At 61.4% G+C, this 26,766-nt stretch overlaps 2 protein-coding genes and 1 long non-coding RNA gene across 5 annotated transcripts; 2 read left to right on the top strand and 1 right to left on the bottom strand.

The window, feature by feature from the left end:
• The first annotated feature begins 19 nt into the window (after positions 1-19).
• RER1 (retention in endoplasmic reticulum sorting receptor 1) lies at positions 20-10,892 on the top strand. Of its 3 annotated transcripts, none has more exons than XM_058719394.1 (7): positions 22-183; positions 3,018-3,105; positions 4,322-4,426; positions 6,346-6,445; positions 8,046-8,124; positions 9,157-9,292; positions 9,932-10,892. In XM_058719394.1, the coding sequence occupies exons 2-7, from the start codon at positions 3,025-3,027 to the stop codon at positions 10,019-10,021; spliced, it is 591 nt and encodes a 196-aa protein (XP_058575377.1). In that variant the 5' UTR covers positions 22-183; positions 3,018-3,024; the 3' UTR covers positions 10,022-10,892. The 3 variants fall into 3 exon arrangements, with proteins under 3 accessions (XP_058575379.1, XP_058575377.1, XP_058575378.1); XM_058719395.1 differs by lacking the exon at positions 22-183 and adding an exon at positions 386-807; XM_058719396.1 differs by lacking the exon at positions 4,322-4,426 and having other exon boundaries at positions 20-183.
• Positions 10,851-17,491, bottom strand: PEX10 (peroxisomal biogenesis factor 10). Its single transcript, XM_058719393.1, has 6 exons — positions 17,313-17,491; positions 16,537-16,617; positions 15,632-16,038; positions 14,178-14,353; positions 13,901-14,036; positions 10,851-12,608 (listed from the first exon to the last, which is right to left on the bottom strand). The coding sequence occupies exons 1-6, from the start codon at positions 17,422-17,424 to the stop codon at positions 12,540-12,542; spliced, it is 981 nt and encodes a 326-aa protein (XP_058575376.1). The 5' UTR covers positions 17,425-17,491; the 3' UTR covers positions 10,851-12,539.
• A 2,451-nt stretch (positions 17,492-19,942) lies between these two features.
• Positions 19,943-26,194, top strand: LOC131505617 (uncharacterized). Its single transcript, XR_009258490.1, has 3 exons — positions 19,943-22,902; positions 25,497-25,596; positions 25,952-26,194. It is a non-coding gene; the product is annotated as an uncharacterized LOC131505617 (long non-coding RNA).
• Positions 26,195-26,766: the final 572 nt, after the last annotated feature.

Genomic DNA, 26,766 nt, shown 5'->3' with positions numbered 1-26,766 from the left:
TTGGAGGCTCTCGGCTCCGCCCCGGCGGCCATCTTGGAGGCTCCGGAGGCGGTGCCGCACAGGACAGAGCGGAAGTGCTCGGCTGTCCCTTCCCGGACCGTGCGAAGCGCCGGCGCGGCCGCCTGCCCGCGTCCTCCTTCCCGCGGCCGTCGGAGACCGCGCTCGACCGCAGGGAGCGGCGAGGTGCCGACGGACGGCGGGAGTCCGGGCGGGCTGGGCCAGGCACGGGGCGGGGGCCGTGCGGGCGCGGCGGCGTGCTAGGCCGGGCGGGGGCTGGGGCCCGGCTCCGGGGGCGCGCAGTGACCGCCTGCCGCCCCCGCCCGCGGGCGCGGCCTGGGCGGGGTGGGCTGCCCACCCCCGGCTCGAGCGGGGACGTCCGCCCTTCCTCCTCGGGTCCTGGCTCGACACTGGGGCTTGTCTGTAGGGGGTGGGTAGGAAAGCGTCGGAATGAAGAGTTAGGTTGCCCAAGGTGATATCTGGAAACATTGCAAATTACGGCCGCAAAAGTCGAAGTTCTCCAAGCCGACTTTGCACCCGGCGGTGCTCCCGCGCCGGGGATCGCGCAGCCCACAGCCGCCCTCGCCGGTGAACGTTCTTCGGGGCGCTCCCTCGAGTCCCGAGAGGAGAGCGGCCTGTGAGCCCTGGAAGTTTTCCCGAGGCTCGCTCCTCTCAGCGGGGTTGGGCTGTCAGTTCGTGGGCCTGCGGGATCGAATCCCCCGTGGGTGAACAGAGCCCTCGGCGGTTGAGACCCAGATCCTGCTGAGCGCGGGAGGTGACCCCGGCCAGGTGCACTGTGGTCAGGGCCAGGTGCGGACGTCCAAGATGGGCACGCCCAGGGGCGGGAGGAGCGCTGGCCGGGGAATGCGGTTTTGCTGAGAATGAGTAGGTGACGTCTGGAAGGGCATTTCAGCGGAGGGAACGGCCCCAGAGGTTGCAGGTGAAACTCTCACGTCTCGGACCTAGAAGGAATAAGGGAGGAGGGCAAAGTGTGTCGTCGTCGTCCCCCCCCCCCCCGCCCCCCCCCCCGTGCCTGGCAGGATGCAAACCTGTAAGGGCCATGCTTGCTGTTTGAGGAGTGCAGGCTCTGGGGCAGGGAAGGGCCCCAGAACTGGGCACAGAGACAGTCGTGTGCAGTTTCAGGCAGGACCCTCTTTGGAAGGGTTTTGTTAAAGTGCTTTTTGCTCTGTTTTCCTTCTGACTGAAAACAGTTCAACAGGTAATTTACTAAGTGCTACAGAACTGACCCTTTTAGGTGACAGGGCCCAGCAGTGGTCCAGACAAGGTTCCCCCTGAAGAAGCTTGCATTCTAATAAGAAAACAAGAAGTGAGGAAAATCAGAAAATGGTTGTCACGCAGAATAAAAACCAGGTGATATGAGTGACTAGAGATTGTTGACCGGAGGGCCTCTCTGAAGAGGTGGCCTTCAGCCTGAGCAGGGGAAGAGGCTCACAGACAGAGGAGCTGGGTTAGGGTGGCCCTATCCCAGAGACAGGGCTGGCACGTCCGAGGGAGGCTCCCTCTGCCAGGCCCTGGGGGCCCACGCAGCTGACTGGTAACTCCCGGCCAGAAGCCTTGGAGTCAGGGGCCAAGGTGCTGTCGCCCCCTTTCACACATCGGAATGAGGTGTCGCTCAGGTCCTACCGCCAGAAGGTGACAGAACTGCTCTCTAACAGTTCACTTCCTTAATGTTACTGGGGCGGTGACTTTCATCGAGACATAGGGAGTCACGTGACGCTGTCTGTGTTGCTGGCCAGACGGTCAGAAGTTCGCTAACGTGTGTTGGAAGGGGTTCTGCACATCCCTCTTGCAGGCAGGAGCGCGTCCTCTCTAACGCGGCTCTTCTGGCACAGTTCAGGTGGACGTTTTGATGGTGGACACTTTGGTCGTAGAAACATGGAAGAAGAGAACACTCACGAGGATCCGTAGGACAGGAATGTTACTGATGTAGCTTTCTGCTGGCCTGGCTTTGGCCTACGCAGGGAGGCCAGCCGTGGGGGATTCTCTCTCGGAACGTACAAACGCACCCCCTGAAGAGGCGGGCCGGGGGCTACCTTTCTGCTGGGTTCAGTTGTGCGACTGCACTTTCTGTGTCTCCCGTGAGGGCACAGGGCATTTCTTCCGTGACACTTTTGGCCCTCTACCCGTCCTTACGTCCGCTCCAGGACCTAGTGTTACGGAATCACAGTTAGCTTTAACGCAGACTCGTTTGGGAGGGTGCCGCGCACAGGTTCGGGGGGCAGCGCTGAGCCCTGGCCTGGTGTCTTCATCAGCACCTGAGACCTCTGGTTGGGGCAGCGGCGTGCTCAGATGGAGAAGCCGAGGTCAGGCAGAGCTGCTCCTGACCTTGGGTCAGTGGCCTAAACTATTTGAGACTCGAGCCTCCTCAGTGAGATAGCGATAAAGCTGCTTCGGGTGGCTATCTGGGTTCTCATCGGTTAATTCCTCACGGAACCCATGACGACACGGCACGTGGAAATGGGCAGGAGTGGGTAGGATCCCTTCTGCTTACAGATGAGGAGCTGGGGTGCAGGCCGTGGGCTCCCTCCCTGGGAATTGTGTGGCATTTCCCTGTTCACAGAGTGGAGGCCCAGGCCGTGCACAGCCGGCTGCCGGTGCCCTGGGGAGCAGCCTGGGTGGAGAGCAGGGCACGCCTGGAGAAGAGGGGATGCCGAGGGGAACCCTGGGAATAGAGCAGAGGAGGGAGGCGTGGGTGCAGCGGCCCCAGGGAAGCTGTGTCCACAGGACTTGACGGTTGGCGAGGGCTGCTCCTGGGGGCCGGCGGGAGGAGTGCGGTCCAGGTGACATGAGCGGGAACAAAAGTCCCCGGTGCGTGCCGGGCTGGCTCTCCGCCGGGGCCTCTCGGTCGCGTCTGTCCCGTGGACAGCTTGTGGTAAAGACACCCAGAAGAAAGAAACAGTCAAGACAGAAAATGTGCTTGGTAGTATCGATGAAAGTGGGGTAAAGTGATGAAATCCTCGAGTGCTTTTTTAATTTGAAGTGTTCTGTGTGTCTCTCAGGTACAGGATGTCTGAAGGTGACAGTGTGGGAGATTCTGTCCATGGGAAACCTTCTGTGGTGTACAGATTCTTCACAAGACTCGGGCAGGTTGGTTTCTCTGTGGCTGGAGCGGGTAGTTGAATGGGCCGGATGGGATTCCTGCCGACTGGGAGCGTGCTGGCCGCTGGCGCGCCCAGGAAGAGGGCGGCGGACCTGTCCCCAGCCTCCCTTCGCGCCTTCCCTGTGCTGCCAGCGTGCCCGTGTCTTCTGTGCTCCCGTGAAGGGCCACGCAGAGGTTTAGGCCTGGGGGCCGCATATGCTCCCTGCCGTTCACCTGTTTGCTTTGCTTTTCCCCAACAGCTTTTACAAATACGAAAACACTTCTTAGCTCCTGGGTGGTGTGGCTGTGCCCTTACCGTCCTGTCTCCTGGCCGCCCACCTCCCCGTCCACTTGGCCGGGGGGCTCTCAGGCCCCTTCACCCAGCTCTGTACTTGATTTTCAGGCTGTAGCTGTGGGCTGAGGCCTGCTGCGGTCAGCGGTGCCTGGGGCCACACACACACACGCACACACACACACACACACACACACACACACACACACACTGGGTTCAGAGGTCTGATTCGGTGAACGATTGCACGTACTGATGTTTTGACTCAGAATCAAAAGCATATCTGTTTTTAAAATGAAAAAGCATTTGGGAAACTTCATAATTACTGAAGCCGGGTGACGGGTACTTTTACTTCTATGAATGATTGACATTTTTCATAGAAAATTAAAAGCTTACAGGTTAAAATTAATTTGAAAGTGAAAATTGGACAGTGCACATATGTCTGCTAATTACACGTGCTTGCACACACGAAGGTATGGGTAGAACCAAGGAATCCTTCCGGAAACTTCACAGCTTGGTGCCCACTGTATGTAAGCTCCACCCCGCCAGGGGTCAGGCTGTGGCCGACTGGGCTGAGGCAAGGTCCGCCCGGGGCTGCTGGGCAGGGCTGAGGCCAGCTCGGGGCAGGGGGAGGTGGGGGCTTTGGGACCCGTGTAAGGCATACGCGCTCCCGGTGCCCTTGGGGTGAAGTTAGGTGTCCTCAAAACGACAGCTCAGGCTGATGCTGTGGGACCGTCTGCTAAGAGAGAGTGTTCTGTCGTGTTTTCGCTTAAGGGGGGGCCTGTTTCGGGAGTGATTGCAGTTTGGGGTTAATCGTAGTCACTGCTTTGCGCTGGTAACTTAAAAGCCGGCAGCCAACGCTCACAGGAAGCGTTGCTGCCTTGCAGCAGGCCTCGCGGGGTCTGTGCGGTGCATGTGAACTCTTGTCTTTCTAGATCTATCAGTCCTGGCTAGACAAGTCCACGCCTTACACGGCCGTGCGATGGGTGGTGACGCTGGGCCTGAGCTTCGTGTACATGATTCGAGTCTACCTGCTGCAGGTGGGTGTGGCCGGCTGCACGCTGCCCAGACGTGGTCTCGGGGTGGGGGTGTCGGTTTTCCTTCTGTCTCTGGAGGAGGAGGTTTCATGGTGAAGGACGTGGTCTCTAATAAGTCGTTTTTCAGGTAAGGACTAAATGTAAGAAAAATTGCAGTGACTGTGTTTTAAAGTTGGATTGTCTGCAGTTCACCCTAAGTGTGTCATACCCTGTGGCTAGAGTTCCCAGGACAATCTTGACATCCTCCTGGGGCCTGTGAAACTCCACCGGTCCTGGTGTGCACGGTGGACCCTCTGACCCTGCCTTGGGACTCCTGGCACAAGAGACCCCGGGGTGACAGAAGAACCTTCTGGATCAGCCACCTCATGCCCTGAGCATCCTGAGGGCTTAGCTGTTCCTCTCAAGTTCCCTTTCAGGAGGCCGAGGAGAGAGAGTGGGTTGTTGAGTCTGAGACCTAGTGACTGGAAGTGGGTTTGAAGGACCTTTCTTCAGCTCGGGTGATGTCCCCAGACATCCCCTTTGCCGTGTATGTGTTCTCCGGTGCCCACCTGTTCCTGGGTGCGAATTCCCTGTAGGCCTCGGGTGCGGGGTGTCTGATGTCCCCTTACATCTGGAGGAAGGAAGGTTGGAGGCCTCGTCCACAGTCTTTTCTCCTCTGTAGCTGGAAAGGCGTTTCCTCCTTTAAAGCAAATGCCTCCGTTCCCGATGTTTCCAGGACGTAGGAGGACATGGGCCCACCGGTCAACACGCTTGTGTCCTGGGCTCTACGACGTGTCCACTGCTGTGGGAAATTCTCGCTTGAACTGAGTGTAGCCTCTTTGTTCCCGGATACTGTTGCCCGTGCATGTTTTCTGTGGCTCCGCGTGGGGCCGTGGGGGCCGTTCTGTGGTTCCCCGTAGCAGGACTGCACGGCAGCTCTGAGGCTGATGTCAGATTTACCGCGGTTGTTTCTAGGTTTGTCGTTTGATTGGGAACTTGGTTCATTCTGTAACGGACAGAACGACCCGGAGACCTTGATTTCGGGGTGCTGGCGGGACGGGGGCGCACCTCACGCAGGCTCACTGTACCGTCCTCTAAACCCGAGTTCGCACCTGCTGTGGCGTCGCTCTCAGGAAGGCACGCCGGCAGGAGACCGTCGGCTTTCCACGTCTAGTCACTGGTTTCCGGACTTGAAAAATAGGAAGGCAGAGGAGTTTTTGCTTGTGTGCAAGTCGTTTAGGCTTTTGGAGTCGGTAGCACCGTGGGTCTTGGTCCCGTTGGGTAAACCTGGCACGGGTTCGTGTGCTTCCGTTTGTTTGCACGTCCCGAGGAGGGTTTGGCTCCACAGCATTCCCTGAACCTCATTCTCGACTTCCGGATTTTCCGGTTCTGGATTTTTCCGGGCGAAGGTTATCAACACTCGTGACCAATGTGTGGTGATGGTGGCGCGAGGGGCCTACCAGGAGGGCCGATGGCCGGCACGTCCTGAGCGACGGCTCAGATCCTGGACTCTGGTTCAGGTGGCCGTCGGGGCGTGCACGCCGGCGCCATTCGGTGCCCGGTCCGTACCTGCGGGGGGCTGTGGCACAACTCAGGCGTGTGGCTTCGCGAAAATCTTCCTTTTCGTCTGTGCTCCTGATGGGGAGCTGCTGGCTTCGGGTGCCACGTGCATCCAGCTCGACCCTTGGAGAAGTTCTCCGTTTGGGCCGTGGCTTGTCCACGGTCATGCTCAGAAAGTCACTTGAGGTCAACTGCCATGGTGGGTGTCCACTGTGCCTCTTTGTCGCCTGTTGCCACAAAAGCTGCCCCTCCTCCTGTACGTCAGTTGTGAATACTCCGAGGTTCAGTTCACCCGAGGTCAGGAGTTCACGGCACGGTAGGGCGGGATGGGGTCCGGGGGCGGTGTCGGGGCATGCCATTGACCGTGCCTCCTTCTCTTGCAGGGCTGGTACATCGTGACCTACGCCTTGGGGATCTACCACCTCAACCTTTTCATAGCTTTTCTTTCTCCGAAAGTGGATCCTTCCTTGATGGAAGACTCAGGTAGAGTAGAGATTGTCCGCTTGGCTCTGTTTGTTCGGGAGGGTTGTGATTTTGTGTACTTCACAGTCGCCTCATTTGAAATCTGAGCTTCTGAGATCGTCCTCTTGGTGTTTAAAATGTACGTAGAACCTTGGTGATGACAAATTTGTGTGTAGAATGAGTCCTTAAATCTCTGTAAATGCGTGGGTCAAGTCCTCGTGTCCCTCTGATCTATAGACCAGGGAAGGGAGGCACGCAGGGTTGTGGGACTCGTCCGAGGCCCTGTGGTGGAGCGCGTGGGGCAGGGCTGGCACTCTTGCCTGACAGCCAGCCCGTGTGAGCCCTGTCTACACTCGATGAGTCAGCCCCCTTCCTGGGAAACCAGAAGTCTTCACGGGCGGCTTGCTGTGACCGGCAGAGGCCACCTGGGTCTTGACCGCTGATGGCCCGTTGAGGGCAGCGCTGTCTGATTATCCAGGATGATGGGTTGAAAAGTTCTCGTCTCATGCTGCACCTGGGCATCCCCGGGCCAGGTTGGGGAGCCAAGCCCACACCTGACTGGCCGGCCCGGGGGGGTGCACACAGGCAGATTGGGGGGTCGGTCACTCTGCCAGCACGTCCGTCACCACTGTTGTAAAAACTCAGATGCAGCTGCCCACTCACGTGACCCTCCTTGCGGTGCTTCCTGACTGCTAGACATTTTCTCCAGAATGTTCACTCTGTGACCAGAAGCCTGTGGCTTTTTCCTATGGGCTGTTTAATGAAAACGGTAAAGGAAACAGCACTTCATTTGCTGTCATTTGGGGGAATTAGGTGATTGAGAGATCTCTTTTGTAGGCCCCAGTTTCCTCGTGGGTAGCTGGGCAGGGAGGGTGGGGCGGCCTGACTGGGCTCCGAGTGGAGGGCAGCCATCCTGAGCGGGACTCTTGAGCGGACCCAGCTTCATGCGTCTCCTGTGTGAGCCCGGCTGGTGCGTGCCTGACCACTGGCGTGCGCCACGGCATTTATGTGACTATTTAAGATGTGCAGGAGTTTGTCCTAAAAAGAAATTCTAGGGGCACCCCAGTGGCTCGGTCGGTTGAGCGTTCAACTCTCGATATCAGCTCAGGTCATGATCCTAGGGTCGTGGGATCAAGCCCTTCGTCAGGCTCTGTGCTGAGCATGGACCCTACTTAAGATTCTCTGTATCTCTATCTCTCCCTCCCCCCTCGTCCCTCCCTCCCTCCCACCCGTCTCCTGCTTTTTTTTTTTGTGGGGGAGAGAGTGCGTGTGCACGCGTGCCTGAGTGGGGGAGGGGCAGAAAGAGAGAATCTCAAGCAGGCTGCACGCTCAGCGCAGAGCCCAACGTGGGGCTCGATCCCATGATTCTGGGATCATCCTGGGATCATGACCTGAGCCGAGAGAGAGTCAGACGCTCTGCTGACTGAACCAGCCAGGGGCCCCACGGTAAGTCGATTTCTCAATCGGTGAAGATTCTGTGTTGTGTTTGGTTAAGCAACATAAATCTGTGCCTCACACGGTGGGCCTGCTCATTCAGCAGCTGTGGGGACAAACTCATAAACGCAGGTGGAGCCAGACGGAGGAGACCCATGCTCCATTTCGCGGACGTTCTGCCTTTCAGATGACGGCCCTTCGTTGCCAACCAAACAGAATGAGGAGTTCCGGCCCTTTATTCGAAGGCTTCCGGAGTTTAAGTTCTGGTGAGTGATTCCTTAGGGTAGTTGAGAAAGGCTTGTCCTCAGTGTGACGAGACCGAGAACAGAGGTTCTGGTTCCAGTGGGCCGGCAGCGGCTTCTTAAAGAGACGAGAGTTTCATTGCGTGCTTTGGGCATTGATTCCTAGTGAGTGCTGTGCTTGGCGGGGCACGGGGCAGGTCACAGAAGCCTCTGTGGGACAGCCTGGTGCCAGGGGGGCTTCTCCCGGTTGCCAGGTAACACCAGTACTCCTTGAAACGAGCGCAAGAGAAGCTGCTTCGGGGTAGAGGGTCCCGGGTACGTTGCAGACGTGGAGCTCAGGAGGGAGGGGTGCCACCCCACACACGGCAGCAGGGCTGGGCCCCTCCAGGGCAGGTGTGGCCTTGGGGACGTCTGCTGTCCCAGGGAGTGCTGTGCTCGGGACCGGGCTGGGATGGGACCTCCCGGAGGCGGTGACGTCTGTGTGCTGTTGCACAAGGAGGAGTGTGACACGTGGACAGGTGACTCCCACGGCATTAGGAGCAAAAACCCGAAGGGAACAAGCTGCCACACCTTTACTTTGCGTCCCTGATGTGTGTGGGGGCGGGGCGGGCCCTCCGCAGGGGTCCACCCGCTGGATGGGGGCGCAGGGCCTGCCGGAGCGAGGGCACTGCCTGGGGAGGGAGCAGATCGTGGGTGGGATGGCCCTGCAGCCCCCCCGGGGAAGTCTGCCTTTGTCCTGCCGCTGAGGGAGAGCCAGGGAGGGGTTTCAGTAGGTCCCTGAGTCGGTGGGCCGGGCCCTGAGCTGGAGGGAGCCGCGGGGATCCCCTCAGCGATGCGCGGCCCCGGGTGGGGCTCATTCCACGCGGCAGACACGAGGCCCCCGAGTTGTCCTCGAGCTTTTGTCACGAGCGGTAGTGTTTCACACCCTTTGTGATTTCGGAAGAAAACGGGACTCTCAAGGGACTGAGGAAGCGCGGCGCAGGCCAGGCCACTGCTGCCCCAAGTGGGGATGCTGCCGTGGCCCCAGGTGGCACTGACCTCCTCCCCTGCTTTAAGGCACGCGGCGACCAAGGGCATCCTCGTGGCCATGGCCTGTACCTTCTTTGAGGCTTTCAATGTCCCGGTGTTCTGGCCCATCCTGGTGATGTACTTCATCATGCTTTTCTGTATCACCATGAAGAGGCAAATTAAGGTGAGCACGCGGGCGCTGCGGCGCTGGGAGGTGCTGAGCGGAGGGCCCGCTTGGATCTCCTCTGCACTCGGAGCGTCATGAAGCTTCGTGCAGGTTTGCAACAGGGACAGGGCCCAGCCCCTTCGCATCAAGGCGGCCAACTCAGATCTGCCCCGCAGTCCAGCCGCTGAGCAGACGGTTCTTTGGGGGCCAGGTGGGAAAGGCCCTCGGTTCTGCTGTGCCGTCCTCACCGGCCCTTCGTCCTGGGGGCTCAGAGCCCGGGGCCCACCACAGTAGCCGTGTGTCGTGCCGACGTTGCCCTCAAACGGATCCCGGGGCGGCTTGTCCGCCACCCCCCTGGGCATCAGCAGGGTCCAGGCACCTCCCATCCCGGGGCCCCAGCCCAGCCCTAGCCCTTCCTGCACGTAAGGGGTTTTAAAACCTTTCCCCCCCGCTCTTGGGATTTCCAAGGAGCTCAGCCGACTCCGTGGGCCCTGGAGGGTTTTGCTGGGTCGCTGGTGGGGGGGGGGGGGGGGACCGGAAGCTTATTGGAATCCTGGTTTCGTTGCCCCGTGCGTAGAGAAGAGCAGGATTCAGATTTGGAGAAAAGCCTCATCACGAACAACGAAGCCATTGTAACATGCGTCTGTTTGTCCCCAGCACATGATAAAGTACCGGTACATCCCGTTCACGCACGGCAAGAGGACGTACAAGGGGAAGGAAGACGCGGGCAAGACGTTTGCCAGCTAGGCGCTCAGCTGGACCCATCAGAGTCTGAGGACGGTTCTGTGCCATTGTAACAATGCCTTCTCCCTTCACATAAAGTAGTTGATTTCGAGGGAGTCGAATTTTCTTTTTAAAAAGGAGCTTCAATTATTTGTAACTGAAACATCAGGTTCTTGAAGAAACTGACATATAAACCAAATCGCATTGATTTATTTTTCAGTGACGTTCAAGTGTTCAAATGGATGGAATTCTAGTGAACTGCAGGCTGGGAGGACCGTCGGGTGGGGTGAGGGGTGGGGCGGGTGGTCTCGGTTGTCGTGTGGTCCTGGAACGGACCTGCACGGAAGGAGCCAGGTTTCGCCCCAGCTGCCCCCCCGCACCCCTGGACGCCATGGCCCCGTCGCCCAGCTGGATGATGATGCTAACCTGATTCCTGCGCTTTGGAAGAACATTCGAAAGGTGATTTTCAAGTAACTCTGGGGTTCTAATGCCACTTTCCCAATTTCATCTCACGAGAGATGTTTCAAGTTGGTCTCTATCATAATGACTCAAAACTCTGTTCTTGACTACCATGATTGCTTTTGAGGGCCTGGAATTATAAATATATATATTATATTTTAATTGTTTGGAATGATTTCGACACATTTCTTTGATACCTGAAGAGTTGTTTGTTTTTGATTAATTTAAAGTTGATCTCATGCAGCGGCCCCTTTATAGAAACAACTGGTAGGAGCACACCAGTTCGTGGGTTTTGACACATGGCTTCTCACTTTCTACAGGAAAATAGAACTGTGACCCGCATGTCAACTTTTTTGATGTGATAAAAACAAATACTCGTAAACATTTTACTAAGTGACTTTTTAATTCCAACTTTATTAAAGACCGTGTCCCCTTTCTTGTGGAGTCTTTATCTGGAACACTGCAGCTCACCAGTGTTGCGCAAACCCGGCCGGGAGGCGCACGGCCTCCGCAGGGGTGCGTGGGGTGGCCCGGGGGTGGGGGTGGGTGTTGAGGTGCAGACACGGGCTTCCTCCTGCCCTTCGGGGGGGGGGGGGGGCAGGCGCGCAGCTCTGACTGACCAGTGTCCCATCTGTCTTAGGGGTTTAGGCACCGAATGTTTATTGTCTGGCTTTTCTTTTGCCAATTTGTGCAGATCTGAAACTGAGCTCCTCTTGCTTTGAAGGGCCCGATTCAGACCTTTTGCGTAGGTCATTCGGTATTTTAATCTTGGTATTTAAATGATGTTCTCAATCCATACTTCTGAGGCGACACTGTAGCTCTGGAGATGCTCAAACTCCGGACACTTTCATTCTTCATCCTGTTTTCCTAGCAAATGCTCAGGCCCCAGATGTGACGGGAAATTGTTTGCACTCGATCAGAGCGTAGGTGATGGGCCTCAAACCGTGGAGCCTCTCGCGGGCTTCTCTCCATCCGGAGGTCGGCTTCTGTCTGGCAGGGTCATGGGGCCTGTCTCAGGCGGTGAGCTCTGTCAGCCGAGGAGCCGTGTATTCCCGAACAACCGTGTCCAGTCCACCAGATTCCAGAACTCTCTGCATAGGCCTCTCTCACAAGCCCACGACGCGACAGGGAATGTGACATCCTAACCACAGGTTCTTACCCTTTACGAATCTGATTTTCGGTTCACCCTTAACAGCCTGAACTTTCCTACACTTCTGTGGAGCTGGTCTCCTAAAGAAGCTTGTGGCAAAGTCCTGTCTCTGGCACAAACTAAATACTTTTAAAGACCTGAAAGCAACAAAGGCTAGACAGCGGTGACCAGGTGTGCGCAGCCGGCCTGCCCAGGCCTCGGGGAGACTGAGCTCTGAGAGCGGCTGTGGGTTAGGTGTTAAAAAAGCAGAGAACCTCTCGGGCAGGCTGGTTGTGCACCCGGAGCTCCGGGCAAACCTCAGCCGAGATGCAGACTTCGTTTTCTAAGATGGGAAACAAACGCATGTGTGTTAAAAGGCACGTGCTGACCTTCTCAGGTGGAGGTACAGCCCCTCGGAGTCTCTCTACTCCCGTGGACGGTGTGCCTGAGCCACCGGCAGCCTGCCTCTGGTGACCAGGGCAAGGATTTGGGTCTTCAGGGCTGGCGGCTCTGTGACTGTTGAGCTGCGTTCTCTGCTCTTGGCCACGCTTGCCCCTTCGGGCCAAACCCTGACCACCTGCCTCTTACAGAGCCGCTGTCGGCACGTGAACGGTCTGGGGAAGGGAGGGAGACCAGAAGCGACCCGGCTGTGCCGCGGCGGAGGTGTGGTGCGGCCGGCCCCCCGGGGGGGCTCCGCTGCAGCCGCTGCTTGCCGCCGGGGGCTCGGGGGTCCACAGAACGGGGAGCCCCGGCCTCCTTCCAGCCCGAAGGCCCCGGACGGGCCGTTTCGCCAGCAGGTCCAGCCTCTGCGGCCGGAGCTGCTGGCAGCGTTGCTTATGTGGCGTGAAGTGAAACTCGAGAATTTCGTGATTTCTGTGCAAGTTGACCTTGGGAACGGATCAGGATTCTCCCGACGTGAAGAAAGACTCGTGGGCTCCTCCGCCCTTGGTCAGGTTAGCGATAGTGCCGCAGGTAGACGAGCTTCTGGGGAGGGAATTTCTCCCTGCAGAGAGGGCACTCCGTCTACAGGGGGAAGGAGAAGGGTTACACGGGCGTGGCCGGCGCAGCCCCCGCCACTGGCCCCCAGGGTCCCTGCGAGACCGCCACAGGCCCTCCCACAGCAGCCTCTTGCAGTGACCCGTGGGCTGTGCACATCTCTGTTAACTTCAAATTAAGACAATTAAAAAAACCCACTTTTCTCAGTAGTCACAAACCTGAAGGGAAGGCCTTAACTCTGGGGTAGCGGAGCTGGGAACACTGACCAGGCCAAGGAGACGGTCAGCCTGTCCACACGGTGACCGGGCCTGGCTGCCACAGAGGGCTGTGTCGAAAGGGCAGCAGTATCCGCGGTTCCGGGAATGAACGAGCATGTCCTGTCCAGCTCAGTCCTCGTGGCCCCACCCCCAGGGACAGGTCGGATTCCCTCCTCCCTGGGAAGGTCAGCTGACCTCCCACTAGGTGTTGCTGCCCAGGGCGGCCCTTACAGAGGCAGCACCTGTGTCCCTGGGGAATCCCTCGAATGGGAGCAGGGGCCCCAAAGTGGAGTCTATGGCACAATCCAGTGGGACCCACACAGTGTGGACACTTCACAGGTGCTGGTTCTGAGTCTGCTCCACCCAGGCTCTGAGGCCACGGGCACCGTGAGCCCCACGCACAGGCTCTACGAACAGTGCCCCTTGGCCAGTGTGTGGAGGCAGGTGTCCTCAGGTAAGAAAGAGGACGAGGCGTTTGAACTGCACGTCATACCCCTTGTTTATCTACCTCACCTGCGCCCGCCCCCGCCCCCCGCCCCCCCCCCCCCCCCCTGTCCGAGGCCATGGGGGCCCACGAACCCGAGCCCTCCCTGGAGTCCGCATGGAGGGAAGAGGGTGTAGCATTCCTGCTCTGGTCACCTGGCCAGGCAGACCCACCACCCTGCGGTCTCGGAGACTGGCGTAGGCAGCTCTGTGTCCTGGGAGCGCCCACGTGGGTGGTCGCGGCGGACGTGCACCCGGCCGGGGTGGGCCCCGTGTGTGCAGGCAAGCAGGGGCTTCCAAGGGGCCCCATCGGGGAGGCCTCTAGGGACCGGACCTCGCGGCCCGGCTGCTGCCCCAGCAACGCCTCCAGCTGCGCAACCACAGCCCTGACTCTAGGCACGCCCCGTGTCCGGCTCATCTGGGAGCTTTAAAAAGACACGCACCCGTCCACCCCCCGTGAGAGGAGGTTTCTGGGACAGGCTTCCTCCCGGATTCCTGGGCGGCCACCTGGGCGGGCCCAGGCATCTGCTCGTGGAGCCTGCTTCCAGAATCACAGCTAGGGACCCAAGGCACACCCACCTTGGTGTCGCACCACTGGGTGATGCACTCCCAGCAGAACAGGTGGCCGCAGGGCGTGGCTGTTGAGTGTCGGCGCTCCTCCAGGCACAGAGTACACAGGGAGTTTCTGGAGATGGCTTTCTCTTCCACGTGGCTCCTGAGGGTGTGGCAGGGAGAGACCGTAATTTAACTTCCAGGGTCCTCGCAGTGCTTGCCCTGAGCCACGGCAGTGTCCAGCATGGGGACGCTCAGGCCACGGCCCTGCCCCAGGGACTCACGCGAGCCGAGACCCACGCACCTGCGATGAGACAGGCCGCGATGTAGCTTCCACTCCCGCCGCGCGCGCTGCCTCTGCCGAAAGCCGTAGAGCTGCAGGCCCACGGACAAGGCCAGGTGCAGCAGGGAGACGAACCCCAGCAGCCTGTAGCTTTCACGAGCCCTCGTGTCCTCTGCAGGTGGGGAGCGCACGCGAAGCTGTCGAGGGCCAGAAGGGACAGTCACGTGATCGGCTGGCACAGAGCGCCAAGCAGCACGAGGGCCAGGACACCCCCTGGCAGTACAGTGCTTGACCGGATGAGGCCAAACCCTACCCTCCTGGCACAATGTGGCGGGGGGGGGGGGGGGGGGGGGGGCTCTCGGCTGAGTGAGGAGGGCAGGGGTGCCTTGCAGGGGCTGAGTACTGGGCGGGAGACGCTGCTGGACAGCTCAGCGCCTCACTCCCAGCGGGACCGAGTACTGAGCAGGGGAGACGGCTGCAGGGCTCCCAAGTCTGCAGTCACTCTAGCTGCAGGTGAGGATTTGGGGGGGGTGAAGGGATACATCCGGGGACCCACGCTGCAGAGAGACAAGGCATTGGCAGAGAAGCCTGAGAACACCCGTGGGGCAGGGAAGCAGCACCCGGGCAGGTACCGCTAACCAGCTCGTGTGTCACATACACGGAGAAGCTCCCGCTTTCAGCGAGACACCCGCCCCCCGGTGACGCCGCAGCTAGTGATGAGGGCAACGTGCAGCCACAGCCCTGAAGAGAAAGTCAGCTGCCCTCCACTTCTGGTCCCCCTCCCCTCAGCTGGGAGTCCCCAAGCCAGGCCCCCTGCATCCAGGCAGAGAAGACTCGGCAGCGGTCCCCCAGGGCCCCAGGAGAGCAAAAGGCCTCCGTCCGGGTTGAGCCCGTGTCTCCGGGCCCTTCGCCACGGCAGCTCAGCACACACCCTAGGTAACGGCGAGGGCGGCGAGCCGTCAGCCCTTGTGAGCGGGCACGGAGGGCTGAGACTGGAGAGGAGAGAGGCAGGCACCCGGGAGAGTGCTGCCGAGCGAGGCGAGGAAGCGGGCAGCCGGGGCCCTGAGGCGAGACTCTCCCGGTGAATCTTGAAGCGAACACATCAGGTAAGAAACAGGATGCGAGGTGGAGCTGACGGGAAGGCTTGGATCAGGGAAGATCCCGGAGGCAACAGGCGTCCCTACACGTGCGCCTCCACCGGGGCAGCTGGGAAGGGGCTGGCGCGGACCCAGGAGCCTGGAGCCCCGGGCGGGCTCTCAGAGTAAACAGCGGAGCGGCTCCCAAACGCTACCTTCGGAGGAGAGGTGTGCCCTACCCTCAGGGTTCCTGGAAACCGTACTCCCGCGATCTTTTGGCAAAACGTGACGTGACAAGAGCCTCGCTTTTCGGTAGAGGGCCCTGTGGCTGTTCCCCAACAGAAGCCGAGACACAATGGGTCCAGAATGGAGCAAGCACGGACGGCACCTGCTACTTACGTAAGTGACTCCCGTGAGCCTCTTGGCCAGGTGGTAGAAGGCACCGTGGATATAGAACCAGGCAACATGGAGCCGCTGGAGGCAGGCGAGGCCCTGCCTGAGCACCAGCACGGCCCGCAGGAGCACCCTCTTCTGCTGCTCGGTCAGCGCGGCCACGTGCCGCTGCACCCAGAGCCTCGCTCCCGGCCGGCCGCGCCTGTCGGCTGCCGGGCTGCCCTGCGAGGGCCTGGGGCCGGCGGCGTCCGCCTGCAGCTCGTGCTCCAGGTGCACCGAGGCCCTGTCCAGCAGGTAGGGCAGGACGGTGTGCAGCGCGACCAGCACGCCACGGCGCAACCTCGAGGGCACTCGGCTCTGGGACGGGTCCACCTGGATGATGCCAACATACTCCTCCCCGAGGGTCTGGTAGCCTGCCGGGGTTGGGGGAGGGGGGGTGACGCACATGAGAAGACTGAGGCCGGGCCCTGCCGTCCCTCTCTCTCTCTCTGTACCGGATCTTGCTATCAGGTCCCTACCTTTCCTCTAAAGGTGCCGCACTGGGGCCCTGCTGCCCTTGCTCTGTGACAGGGCTCAGCGCTGGGACCCCTGTCCGGCCACGGAACTCAGTCACAAACAGTCCCAACGGTCCCTCGGGCAAAGTCCAGGACAGAAGTCCCCAGAAACAAAGGATGAGAGAACGGCACAGATGTGACCTCAGAACTTTGAGAGGCTCCAGCTGGGGCTCGGGGCCTGGCGTCTCCTGCAGGGGAGGGGTCAGGGTCCCCTCCTTCCCTGAGACTGCATCTGGGCCAGGGACACTAGGAAGCACCTCCAGGTGCTTCTCACTCTGCTGGCAGCTCCCCCACCCCTGTCCCTGGGCTTGGTGTGTCGTGGGCCCCTTGGTCTCAAGGTCCCACCTGGGCTGTTACCTGCAAGCGTGGTGAGGCCGAAGTAGGCTACGTCCGACAGCAGCTCGATCTCTCTCCTGCACCGCAGCCACCTCTTCGCACCTGAGAGAAGAGGCGGCGGGGGCGAGGTGGCAAAGTTCAGGACCAACGCTTCCCGCTCCTCCTGCCGCCAAGGCCCGGCCACCCCTCCCCAGGGCTGAGTCTGTCCTAAGCCACACCCTTTCTTGTCCTGGTCTCCCAGCTGTGTACCCGGCCCCAAGTCTCCTGCCTCGTCTGGGCCGCTGAGTCTCCTGAGAACCTCCCCACCTGCGGCCACCCGGCCCTCTAGGACGCACCTGGGTAACTGTTCTCGAGCCCAGAAGGGCCAGAAGGACAGGCAGTGTAGCATGGTGACTAAGAACCCAAGCCGAGCCTGCCGTCCGGCATCAAATCCCAGCCCCTCGCGTTGCTGGTTGCGACCTCAGATAAGCTACCAGAGGTCTGTGGAACCCAAGTTTCCCTCTGTAAAAAGGAATACACCGACAGAGTCCCGCCTGGGAACGACGTTTTGAGAACTAAACGGGTGGTGTTTGTGAAACACCGAGAACGCTGTTCCACACAAGACGTGCCAAAGTAAACGTGCCCCCCGTTTCTTCCGCTCGCCCCTCTCCCTGCCCAGAACCCCCAGCCGTGAGTCCGCAACCCGAGCCTGGCGTCCGAGCGTCCCCACTACCTTCGCCCCCAGCCCTGGACTCCCGCTGCCCAGAAGCGCGCACCAGTGCCCGGGCCTCACCCCTGGCCCCAAGCCCGGGCCTCACCCGCCAAACTGTGCAGAGCACCGCCCGCCGCGCTCCGCAGCCCGCCGCGATAGTAGTCGTCCTTTTGCGCCGCGCGAACCACCTCCGGAGGGCCGGCGGCCGCAGGGACCATGGTCGCTGCGCGCCGGGTGCCGGTGACCCCCGTGGCCACGCCCACGCGGGCGGCGCCCGATGACGCAAACGTGTGGCGCAGACCTTTTGCGTCCAACGCAGGTGGAGGGTCGCGGGCGGTGCGGGGGGCGGGGCTGACTGCTGCCCAGGCGGGGCGGAGCCGCACGAGCGGCGTCTTGCGGGTCCGGGCACGACGCTCGGTCGGGGTCTATGTGGCGGCGGGCCGGGCCCCGGCTCGAGCATTGTGGGGGCGATGCGGGGGCGGGGGCGATGCGGAGGCGGGGCCGTGAGGGGCTGTGAGGAGCGGGGCCTTTGCAGAGGCGGGAACGGGCCGGAGCCGGCGCCGTGAAGGGCGGGCTCGGGGCCGTGAGGGGTGGTGAGCAAGGCGGGGTGGGCGGGGCCGTAAGGGTTGGGGGCGATGCGGGGGCGGGGCCGTGAGGGGCGGGGGCGATGCTGAGGCGGGGCCGTGAGGGGCTGTGAGGAGCGGGGGGCTTTGCAGAGGCGGGAAGGGGCCGGAGGCGGGGCCGTGAAGGGCGGGCTCGGGGCCGTGAGGGGTGGCGAGCAAGGCGGGGTGGGCGGGGCCGTGAGGGTTGGGGGCGATGCGGGGGCGGGGCCGTGAGGGGCTAGGGGCAATGGGCTGTGGGGCTGTGAGGGGCGGGGGCGTTGTAGAGGCGGGAAGGGGCCGGAGGCGGGGCCGTGAAGGGCGGGCTTGGGGCCGTGAGGGCTGGCGAGCAAGGCGGGGTGGGCGGGGCCGTGAGGGGCGGGGGCGGTGCGGGGGCGGGGCCGTGGAGGGTGAGGACGACGTAGAGGCGGGCAGGGGCCAGGGACAGGGCTGTGGAGGGTTGGGGGCGATGCGGGAGCAGGACTGGAGGGTTGGGGGCGACGCGGGGGCAGGGCTGTGGAGGGTGGTGGCGCTGTAGAAGCGGGCAGGAGCCAGGGGTGGGGGCGATGTGGGGGGGGGGCCGTGTAGGGTTAGGACGATGTAGAGGCGGGCAGGAGCCAGGGGCGGGGCCGTGAGGGGTAGGGGGCTGGGGAGGCGGGTAGGGGGCTGGGGAGGCGTGCAGGGGCGGGGCCGTGGAGGGTGGGGGCGGGGCTGCGGTGGGTGAACGCCGGCCCCAGCTCCCCGAGGTCCCGGAAGGGATGGGCATTGGGGTGTGGGAAAGGAGTGGGCGGGGCGGGAGGGGCGGACGGAGGTGGATGCGGGGCGTGGTTTGGGGGACGGGGTGCGAGTGCTGGCGTTTTCGGCCCCGGAAGCTAACGTGGCGGCTTCGAGGTGAGCCTTGCTCCGGGATCCACGGTGAGCGTGACGAGACAGGCACCGCTCCACATCCGCAAGTGCCGACCCTTGACCCCTGTCAGCCTCTCTGCTCACAGGGGTGGGGCCCAGGGAGGCCACACGCCGGAGGGGACGGCGCTGGGAGAGCCACAGCTGGACCGAGCTGCGGGAGGGGAGAGGGAGGAGGGAGGAAGGATGGAGTGTGCCTGGAGGCGTGGGGCTCTGTGCCCCACCTGCTGCCCGGCAGAAGAGGGCAGGGGGTGCCGCAGACGGACACGGCTGGCGCCTGCAGCTTGTCCTGTTGGCACTAAGGAGAGTGCCAGGCTACGGGGCTGGGGAGCCACTGAGCCTACAGTGACCTTGCCCGGGAGGGCGTGGGGCGGGACGTCCGCGGCCTTGCCCTCCCCTCTGCTCCCATTTCCAGGACCACCGCCCACCGAGGTGCAACCGGGCAGTGGCTGGGCTGTGGCTCTGAGCCAGTCTCCGCGCTAACCGGAGGTCCCACCAGCTGTGGGCAGGCCCTTCCTAGTGAAGCCCCCTGGAGGCGAGCCCCTGCCCACGTCCCTGTGGCCCGCAGCTAGAGGCTGCCCGAATCTTCAGTTGGCACCCCCACCCCGCCTTCACAAGTTTCTGACCAGCTACGTCTGACCGTCTGAAATGCTCAGCTCCTTGCTGGCCCCCAAGACGCCCTGGCCTGTGGGTTTGCACAGACGGCCCTGGTGTTCACCGCGGCCAGTTGGTGGAGGTTCGGGTCCCTCACTGCCCCGTCGGGCCCACCAGCGGGTCCTGCTCGGGACTGCACCTCCCGGCATCTCTCCTGCTCAGCCTCACGAAACCATATGACCAGAAACCAGAAACCATGTGACCCAGCGTGTGTTGTTCAGGGCAGGTGGGGCCTGGGTCCCCCGGTTCCGATCTTCTTTTCCCCCCTGGCGCCGCCCCGCACCCTCGCTGAGAGGACTTCGGGTTGGGGGTCAGACTGAGGAACGGCCGGCAGGTGGCGCCGTCGGCCCATCTGCTCTACGGGGTCAGGGGGTAGAATTTTAGGGATTAGGGAGTTTCACCCCAAAGAGTGAAGCTGGATCAGGATCCAAAGATGTGGCAGAGTGACTGTGATCTCTCCCCGGGCAGGAAGGTGAAGAAGAACTGAGTGGACCTCAGGGAAGTGGCCGCCTGGGCCGGCCTTGAGGTGGCCGAGTCCAGCCCCGGTGGTGGGGGGCGGGGGGGGGGGGGGGCGGGAGGGAGTGCTGTCCACCAGCTGGGCCTGCAGTTAAGGGGTGACTCCGTTTTTAAGCTACTGGGTGCTACTTGCTGTGTCCAGTGGCAGCCGAGCCGTGGGCCCTGCTGACCAGGAGCCGTGCTGGGCTGGTCTCTGACTCAACCTGCTGTGACTTCGGCGGGTCCTTGCTAGCTTGCAGAGAGCTTTCACACACTTTCCACCTTAACTCCACAGACCTCCGTTTTTTCCTCTGTGAAATGGGAACACTGATAGAATTAGCAGGTATTTATTCAGAGCCCACTGTACCAGCACATGAGTCCCCTGGATCACAGGCTGCCCTTTGAGCAGGAGTGTGATTCCCAGCACTCAGGATCCTCTGTCCCTCCTCCGGGGTGCTTGCCCTGGACCCTCTCCTGTGTCCCTCCTCCAGGGTGTTTGCTCTGGTTCCTCTCTGAGCCCTGCTGCACACCTCACCCCAGGTCCCCCGCCTCATCTCCCGCTTCCACCCAGCACCACCGGCAGCCTAGTGGGCAAGCTGGTGGTCAACTTGTCTGTTTCCCTGTGCTTCATCTGGGAGGCTGGCTTCACCTGGCAGAGCCTTCCTGCTGGGGTGGCTGCTGTCCCCTCCAGCCCGGCATGCACAGGTGCTCAAGAAAACAGTGCCGGGAGGAGGGGAGGAAGGAAAACCAAGATGGGCTGGCTTGTTGCCCTAATTCTAAGATGCTCCCACTGTGTGACTCCCTGTCCCGAATCCCCAGGCCTCAGGGTCCTCCTGTTAGATGCCGGGTGGGGTGTGCCCTTGTCCTGGGACTGGGAGGGGCACTGTTCCCCGGGGCAGGATGCCCACCCTGGGGACGGGAGGTTGAGGGACACAGGACGCTGGAGAAAGCTGCGTGCGTGTCCAGACAGCCACACGCCTGGGTGCTGGGCCTGGGCCCCTGACTGGGCAGGTGCCCTGGGGGTGGAGGGCAGAGGTGGGCACTGCTTCCTTTTGTGGGGAGCAGCTCTCAGACAAACCCAGAGAACAGGTTTCTCCACCCCCGTGGCCGCCCCGGAGGCCTGGAGGCCCAGAAATGCCCCCTCACTGCACCGACTGGCACTCACGTGCGGTGGCACACACACAGAGTGGGCGTGGGGTGGGGGCAGCCTGGCGAGGGGAGGGAGGCCCCGGGTGCAGATGGGCAGCACCTCCAGGACCGAGCAGGGGACCCCCGCCAGCCCCTCGAGCAGAGACCTCGTTCGGCCAAGCAGTGGTCCCACAGCAGGAGGCTCGGTAGCTGGGGTCAGGACAAGGGGCCAGAGTGCAGAGCCCAGGTTGGGGGCTTGGGCTTGCCTGCGAGGTCGTGTCAGTGGTTCCAGGGCATAGGCGAGTGGCTGGGGCCAGTGCGTCCCTGTGCTCGTCAGGGATGGGACTGTCTTGGCAGAGTTGCGTGTCCGACGAAGCAGAGTCCGCCTGGGGTTCTGGGGCTCTGGCCCGTGGTCAGGGTTTCAAGGGAGCCGGGACAGGAGTCTGCACTTGGGGGGCCGAGGAAGGTAGGGGCAGAGCTAAGAAATCAAAGCTCAGAGAGACTGTGCCTTGTTCAAAGCAGGCACCCGGTGATCCCAGGTCTGTCTGGCCCCACATCTGTACCCCAGTGGTTCTGCCTGTTGCTGGGTGGGGGTGGCTGTCCATGTATGCATGGCCGTCATCCTGGGCTGAGCCACTTGGGCCCAGGGAAGAGATGATCCAGGAGGACTTCCTGGATGAGGAGGCTTTGCACCGGCAGAAGGAGAGGGAGGGCTCTATCCAGAGAAGAGGCTGGGGTGATGGGTCACCCTCCTGGCCTCCCGTGGGGGTCGGGGGAGAAAGGAAAGGAGGGAAAGAAAGGCCAGGCCCCTGCGGCGTGGGGTACCCCGAAGAGTGGGGACTCATGGGCACCAGGAGGGCCAGACAGGGAGGCCTCCGCAGGGCCACGGGCCGGGCGGGGTGTTGAGAGCAGCACAGAAAACCCGTACGTGCACTCCACTCACTCCAGCCAGGGGAGTGGCCTCCATCCCGGGAGCAGGGAGGTCAGGCTGTGTCCTGGGGCCATTTCCTGGGTGGCGCTGGGGGCCGGGCGGCCACTTTCGAGAGACCGTGTGCTGGAGCCTCCTCGGAGACACCCTCCTGTGGCGCCACTGCCTTCGTCCTAGCGGGGACACGGTTGCCGCGTCTGCGCAGCGGTACGATCCTGGGGGACCCTGGGTAGGTCCGTACCTTTCCTGGGCTTCGGTTTCCGCGTCTGCCGGGTGGGCCCTGGGGGGCTTCAGTGCCGCATCCAGTTGGTTCTGAATGCGGGGTTGGCAGATTTGTCCCAATTCACAGAGATCGGTGGCTGCCAAGGGCACCAGCACCCCTCCGCCCCCGCTCCTCTGGCCACCTCACGTCAGTGAACCAGAAAGAGGCGTGTGGGATATTTTAGTTAGCGGGGCCGGTGCTCCTGCGGGCAGAGGGGCCCCAGCGCAGCCCACTGTGGCCCAAGTGTGCCAGGGTCCTCCCGCAGGCAGAGGGCAGTGGGAGCCCCGGGCCCGCTGGAGGCCAGTGGGCAGGAGCTGAGGCCTCCAGCGACAGGCTCTGGGTATTTCTGCCCCTGCGCACACCGTTGTGGCTCATTTATCAGACAGGTGTGACCTACCAAAACGTGTCACCAAAGGCCAGGGCCGAGTGGGGACCTGATGGGGTGCAAGTTGACCGTTGCATTTGGTAGCTCTGGGCATGTGGTGGGGGTGCCCACCCTTACAGGTCAGCGCCGCGTCCCTGCCCCACCGTCCCCTGCAACACCGGACTCTTCTCTCCCTGTTCCACAGCCTTCAGAGGCTCCCCAGCACCTGGAGGAGAGAATTCTAGGTCTGACCTTGGCACTGGAGGCCCCTGCGGATATTGTGAGCACCTCGAAGAGTGGGGATGCGGGAACACAGGTGCCCTGTTTGGTGACCGCTGGCCCCACCCGGGAGGCCGTCTGCAGGTACCGTCTTGTCCAGGACTGTCCCGTGACTCAGTCACAGTATCACTCGTCCCTCACCCCGCTCCATGTGTCTCCCCAGGCATAATCCCTGTTCACGGTCTTTTACGACCGCCAAGGGACTACTTTGCTGCCTGCTTCCTTAAGACGTGAGCCCTGTGAGTGTGGCACTTCCGGGGGATCACTGCGGTGCTCCCCATTCCAGAAGGGGCATCACAGGTTTTCCTGAACAAACACAGAAAGGAATGACCCCCATTTCAGTGCTGAGGGCAGGAAGGGGTGCCCCCAGACAGCTGCCCTTGGGATGGAGGCCGGCAGCATCCTTGGAATCTTCTCCCATCTCCTCCTGTCCTCCCTCTGTGGCCCGGCAGCAGAAGAGACCTTCCAAGGTGGCCTGGGGTGCCTTCGGGTGAGGAGGAGCCTGGTGGGCAGGACTCTTAGAAGGTGTCTCCTCTCAAAATCTCCACTGGAGATGGTGCTCCTGGTGCCCTGTTGTGCCTGCGGGACAGCACGTGTCCCCAGGCTGTCCACAGGGGTGGGGGCAGTGGGTGAGCACGGGTGCCATTCCTCCAGCCTCGCTTGGCCCTGGGCCCCTGCCTGGGAGCACCAAGGCAGGGGAGGGGAGCTCATGCGTCAGCTTGGGCAGCTGGAGGAGGCATTCAGGGGAGGCCAGGCCCGTGGGCTCGGAACCCACCACCGTCTCTAATAAGACAGTAGCGTTTTGTGGAGGGGGCCGAGGATGGGGGATAGGTCTGCAGACTGTGGGTGAGGGTGGGCCTGGCTGCAAGCGTCTGGCCCTGTCCCCAGGTTGGCCTAGAACCCTATGGGCAGGGCTGAAAGCCTTGGGCACCCCAGGGGAGTGCAGCACGGAGCATGGAGTGGGGCAGGGGACGGCCAAGGTGGCCCCAGCCTCGGGTGGGGCATTTACCCCCCCCCTGGAGCCTCTTTCCTGCCTTGTGCAACATGGGGGTGATACGTTCCTACTGCCTTTTGTTCCCACAGCCGCTCCTGTGCCCATGCCTGTCCCGCTCCCCCTCTCCCAGGCGGGAGCCCCCCCTCCTCAAGCCCTGCTACTCTCAGCTTGGCCTTACCCAGGCCTGCTCTGTGTTGTGGCTGCCCAGCACCCCTGCGCCCCCACCCTGGGCCCGACACCCTCGTGGCACTAACGTCTTTGCTGCCCAAAGACCCTGGGGTCTGGTTCCCATCCCTCCCTGTCCATCTCTCACCAGTGGCTCCAACGACCAGTCCTCACTGCCCTGCCCTCAGCCATGTGCCCACCCTTGAGCAAACCCTTTTCAAGAGAGTGAGCTTCCTTCCTACTTCCTCTCCCCCCACCCCCTGCTGTCCACCCCGACCCAGAAACACAGCACCCCCATGGCCAGGTCTCCCAGCCTGTGGTCTTCAGTGCCCCCCCCCCCCCCCGCCCAGGCCCCGTGGGGCCTCCTCGGCCCCCTTGCGGGCTGCTCTGGCCTGCCCGCTTCCACACCCTCACCCAGCCGGCCACCCCAGGTCCTGGTGGGTCCCGGATGTGCTGTTGGCAGAGGCCTTGAATGGTGCAGTCACGGTGAATGTTCACGGCCTGAGGGGCTGGCAGAGGGAGACGAGGCTTCTGATGTGTTGTTGGCTATGTGCCCACCCAGCACTGGGATGTGGGAAGCCACCGCCAGCCTCCTCTGGGGGTGGGAGGACAGAGGGAGGAGCCGGAACAGGTGTCCCCAGCTGTGGAGGTGCCCTTCAGTTGAAGAGTGTGCTCCCTCAGCTGCCCCAGGCTAATCCTGGGAGCACTGGGACACGAAGGTCCTAGCCAGCCCTGGGCCCACGGACCAGAGGGCCCTTCCTGCCACAGGGGTTTTGCACATGCTGTCCCTGCTGCCTGAAGTGTCCCCTCCTGCCAAGGGTCCTACTCACAGCCGGGCCCCTCTGAGCCCCGTCACGCCCTCTGCTATGGGGCTTTGTGGCAGCTGGCTGGTTGGTCCAGGGTCGGGGTGGGTGCAGAGACCCCACCTGTCTACCTCAGGGTCTCTGATCATTGGGTCAGGAGCTCAGTAAGTGCTGGGTTAAGGACACAGGGACGTAGGGACTGCGTCTCCTTCCTCCTGCCCCAAGCCTTGACTTACCTCTTTCTGTCAGCAGACTCCTGCCCCCACCCCAAAGACTCAGCAGCTCATCTGGGCTGCGGGGGGGCCGTGAGATGGAGACTTTCCGGGCAGAGTCTCTGCTGTCCCTGGGCTGTATGCTTCCTTTTTAATCCCCCTGTGCTGTGGCGTGGAGACGAAACTATTGTCCTGAAGTTCCCGCCGGGAGCTGCCTGTTGGGCCCAAGTGACCCTCCAGAGTGGAGAAGGTGGGGTTCAGGCAGGAGGGGCACTGGGGCCCAGTCTGCTGGTAGGTTGTGGGTTCTTCCCGGGATCATCTTTGTGGGGTGAAACCCGGTTATTTTGGCCCTGCCCCGATGGGGTGTTGTTCCTGGTACAACATGGGAAAGAGTCCCTGGGGGTGGGGGTCCCAGAGCGTGAAGACTGGGAGGGGCCTGTGTCTGCTCGCCAGGCTGGGCTTCTCCCTGAGACCCCCACAGTTCCTCAGTAATCTCTTCTGCAGGCCTCGGGCGCAGAGAGCAGCGGGGACCCCTCCTCACCACGTCTCGACCCCACTCTTGACTGATAATGGATTGCCATTTGCCCGTCCGGTCCCCCCTTAGGTGCATCTTTTGGGTTTTTGGGGTTTTTTTTGTATTTTTCAGCATGGATAGTGTTACTTTGCTGCGATTTTTAAAAATCCGTATTGGCAGTGCACAGGGTGGTCTCCGGACCCCTTTCCGATCAGAGCAGCTGTCGGGGACCCCGAAGTGTGTTGTGCAGTGGAGCCCGAGCCGCTCACACCGGCTCACGAGCCGGCTATGAGGTCTCCGGTAATTCTGAGAGCGGCCGTTATTAAAATCAAATTAAACTAATTAAATTATGTAAAACATATAAATTATAAGAAAAGCAAGGTAATGAACACTCTCGCTTCCTGATTATTCACATCTTGCTGTTATCTGCGCCCGTATCTTGTAGCTCACGCCTGTGCCCTCCGCCCAGCGGAAGTGCGGGAGGACCGGACGTGACCCCGTTTCCTCCCAGCTGGAAACTGGCTGCCGCGGGCGTATTCACGTGGAAATTGGCAAACACCGCCCATCAGGGCTTTCACCCCCACCGGGCTGGTTGGTAAATCTGGACCAGCACATCCCTGGTTATTAGCACTTGACATTTACTACGTTAGATATTGAGACTAATCATTAAAGACATTTTGTTGATGCAGTCTCGCTGAATAACAACCAAGTGATTATGTGCGAACATGAAGAACGTTTTCTGTATTTTATGGAAGTAGGGTTGACGTGCGGTCTGACATTAGTCCTTAGTTTCAGGTGCCCAGCGTAGTGACCGGGCAATTGTGTAAAATACTCAGGGCTCGCCGCCATCATGTTATGACAATCTACGGACCGTGTTCCCTGTGCTGTACTTCCCACCCCTGTGACTCCTTTATCTTGTAACTGGAAGTTTGTACCTCTTAATCCCCTTTATCTATTTTCTCCATTCCCCCCCCCCCCCCCCCGCCTCCCCTCTCACAACCACCTGTTCTCAGTACTTACGAGTCTGTTTCTTTGTTCGTTGGTTTGGTGTTTTAGATTCTGCGTGCGAGTGGACTCGTATGGCTTTTGTCTTTGTGTGTCTGCCTTATTTCACGTAGCGTAATGCGCCGTGGCTCCGTCCGTGTTGCTGCAGGTGGCCAGGGTTCATTCTTTTTATGGCTGAGTAATATTCCCGCGTGCGCGCATGCCCGGTCCTTCTCCATTCCCCTACGGGCGGACGCCAGAGGGCGCTCGCACACA

The sequence above is a fragment of the Neofelis nebulosa genome, chromosome 2 (assembly GCF_028018385.1).
Source record: "Neofelis nebulosa isolate mNeoNeb1 chromosome 2, mNeoNeb1.pri, whole genome shotgun sequence".
Classification (NCBI taxonomy): Eukaryota; Metazoa; Chordata; class Mammalia; order Carnivora; family Felidae; genus Neofelis; species Neofelis nebulosa.
Note: the sequence above shows the minus strand (reverse complement) of the source record. Positions and strands in the feature narration are given on the sequence as shown.

Bases quoted from the DNA above. Each gene is read 5' to 3' on its own strand.
- RER1 (XM_058719394.1), top strand. From the start codon at position 3,025: ATGTCTGAAGGTGACAGTGTGGGAGATTCTGTCCATGGGAAACCTTCT. The intron at 3,106-4,321 runs GTTGGTTTCTCT...TTGTCTTTCTAG, and splicing joins TCTTCACAAGACTCGGGCAG to ATCTATCAGTCCTGGCTAGA. The intron at 6,446-8,045 runs GTAGAGTAGAGA...TCTGCCTTTCAG, and splicing joins TTCCTTGATGGAAGACTCAG to ATGACGGCCCTTCGTTGCCA.
- PEX10 (XM_058719393.1), bottom strand. From the start codon at position 17,424: ATGGTCCCTGCGGCCGCCGGCCCTCCGGAGGTGGTTCGCGCGGCGCAA. The intron at 16,039-16,536 runs GTAACAGCCCAG...CAACCCCGGCAG, and splicing joins CGGCCTCACCACGCTTGCAG to GCTACCAGACCCTCGGGGAG. The intron at 12,609-13,900 runs GTGGGTGTGCCT...TTCCCCCTGTAG, and splicing joins CCCAGTGGTGCGACACCAAG to ACGGAGTGCCCTCTCTGCAG.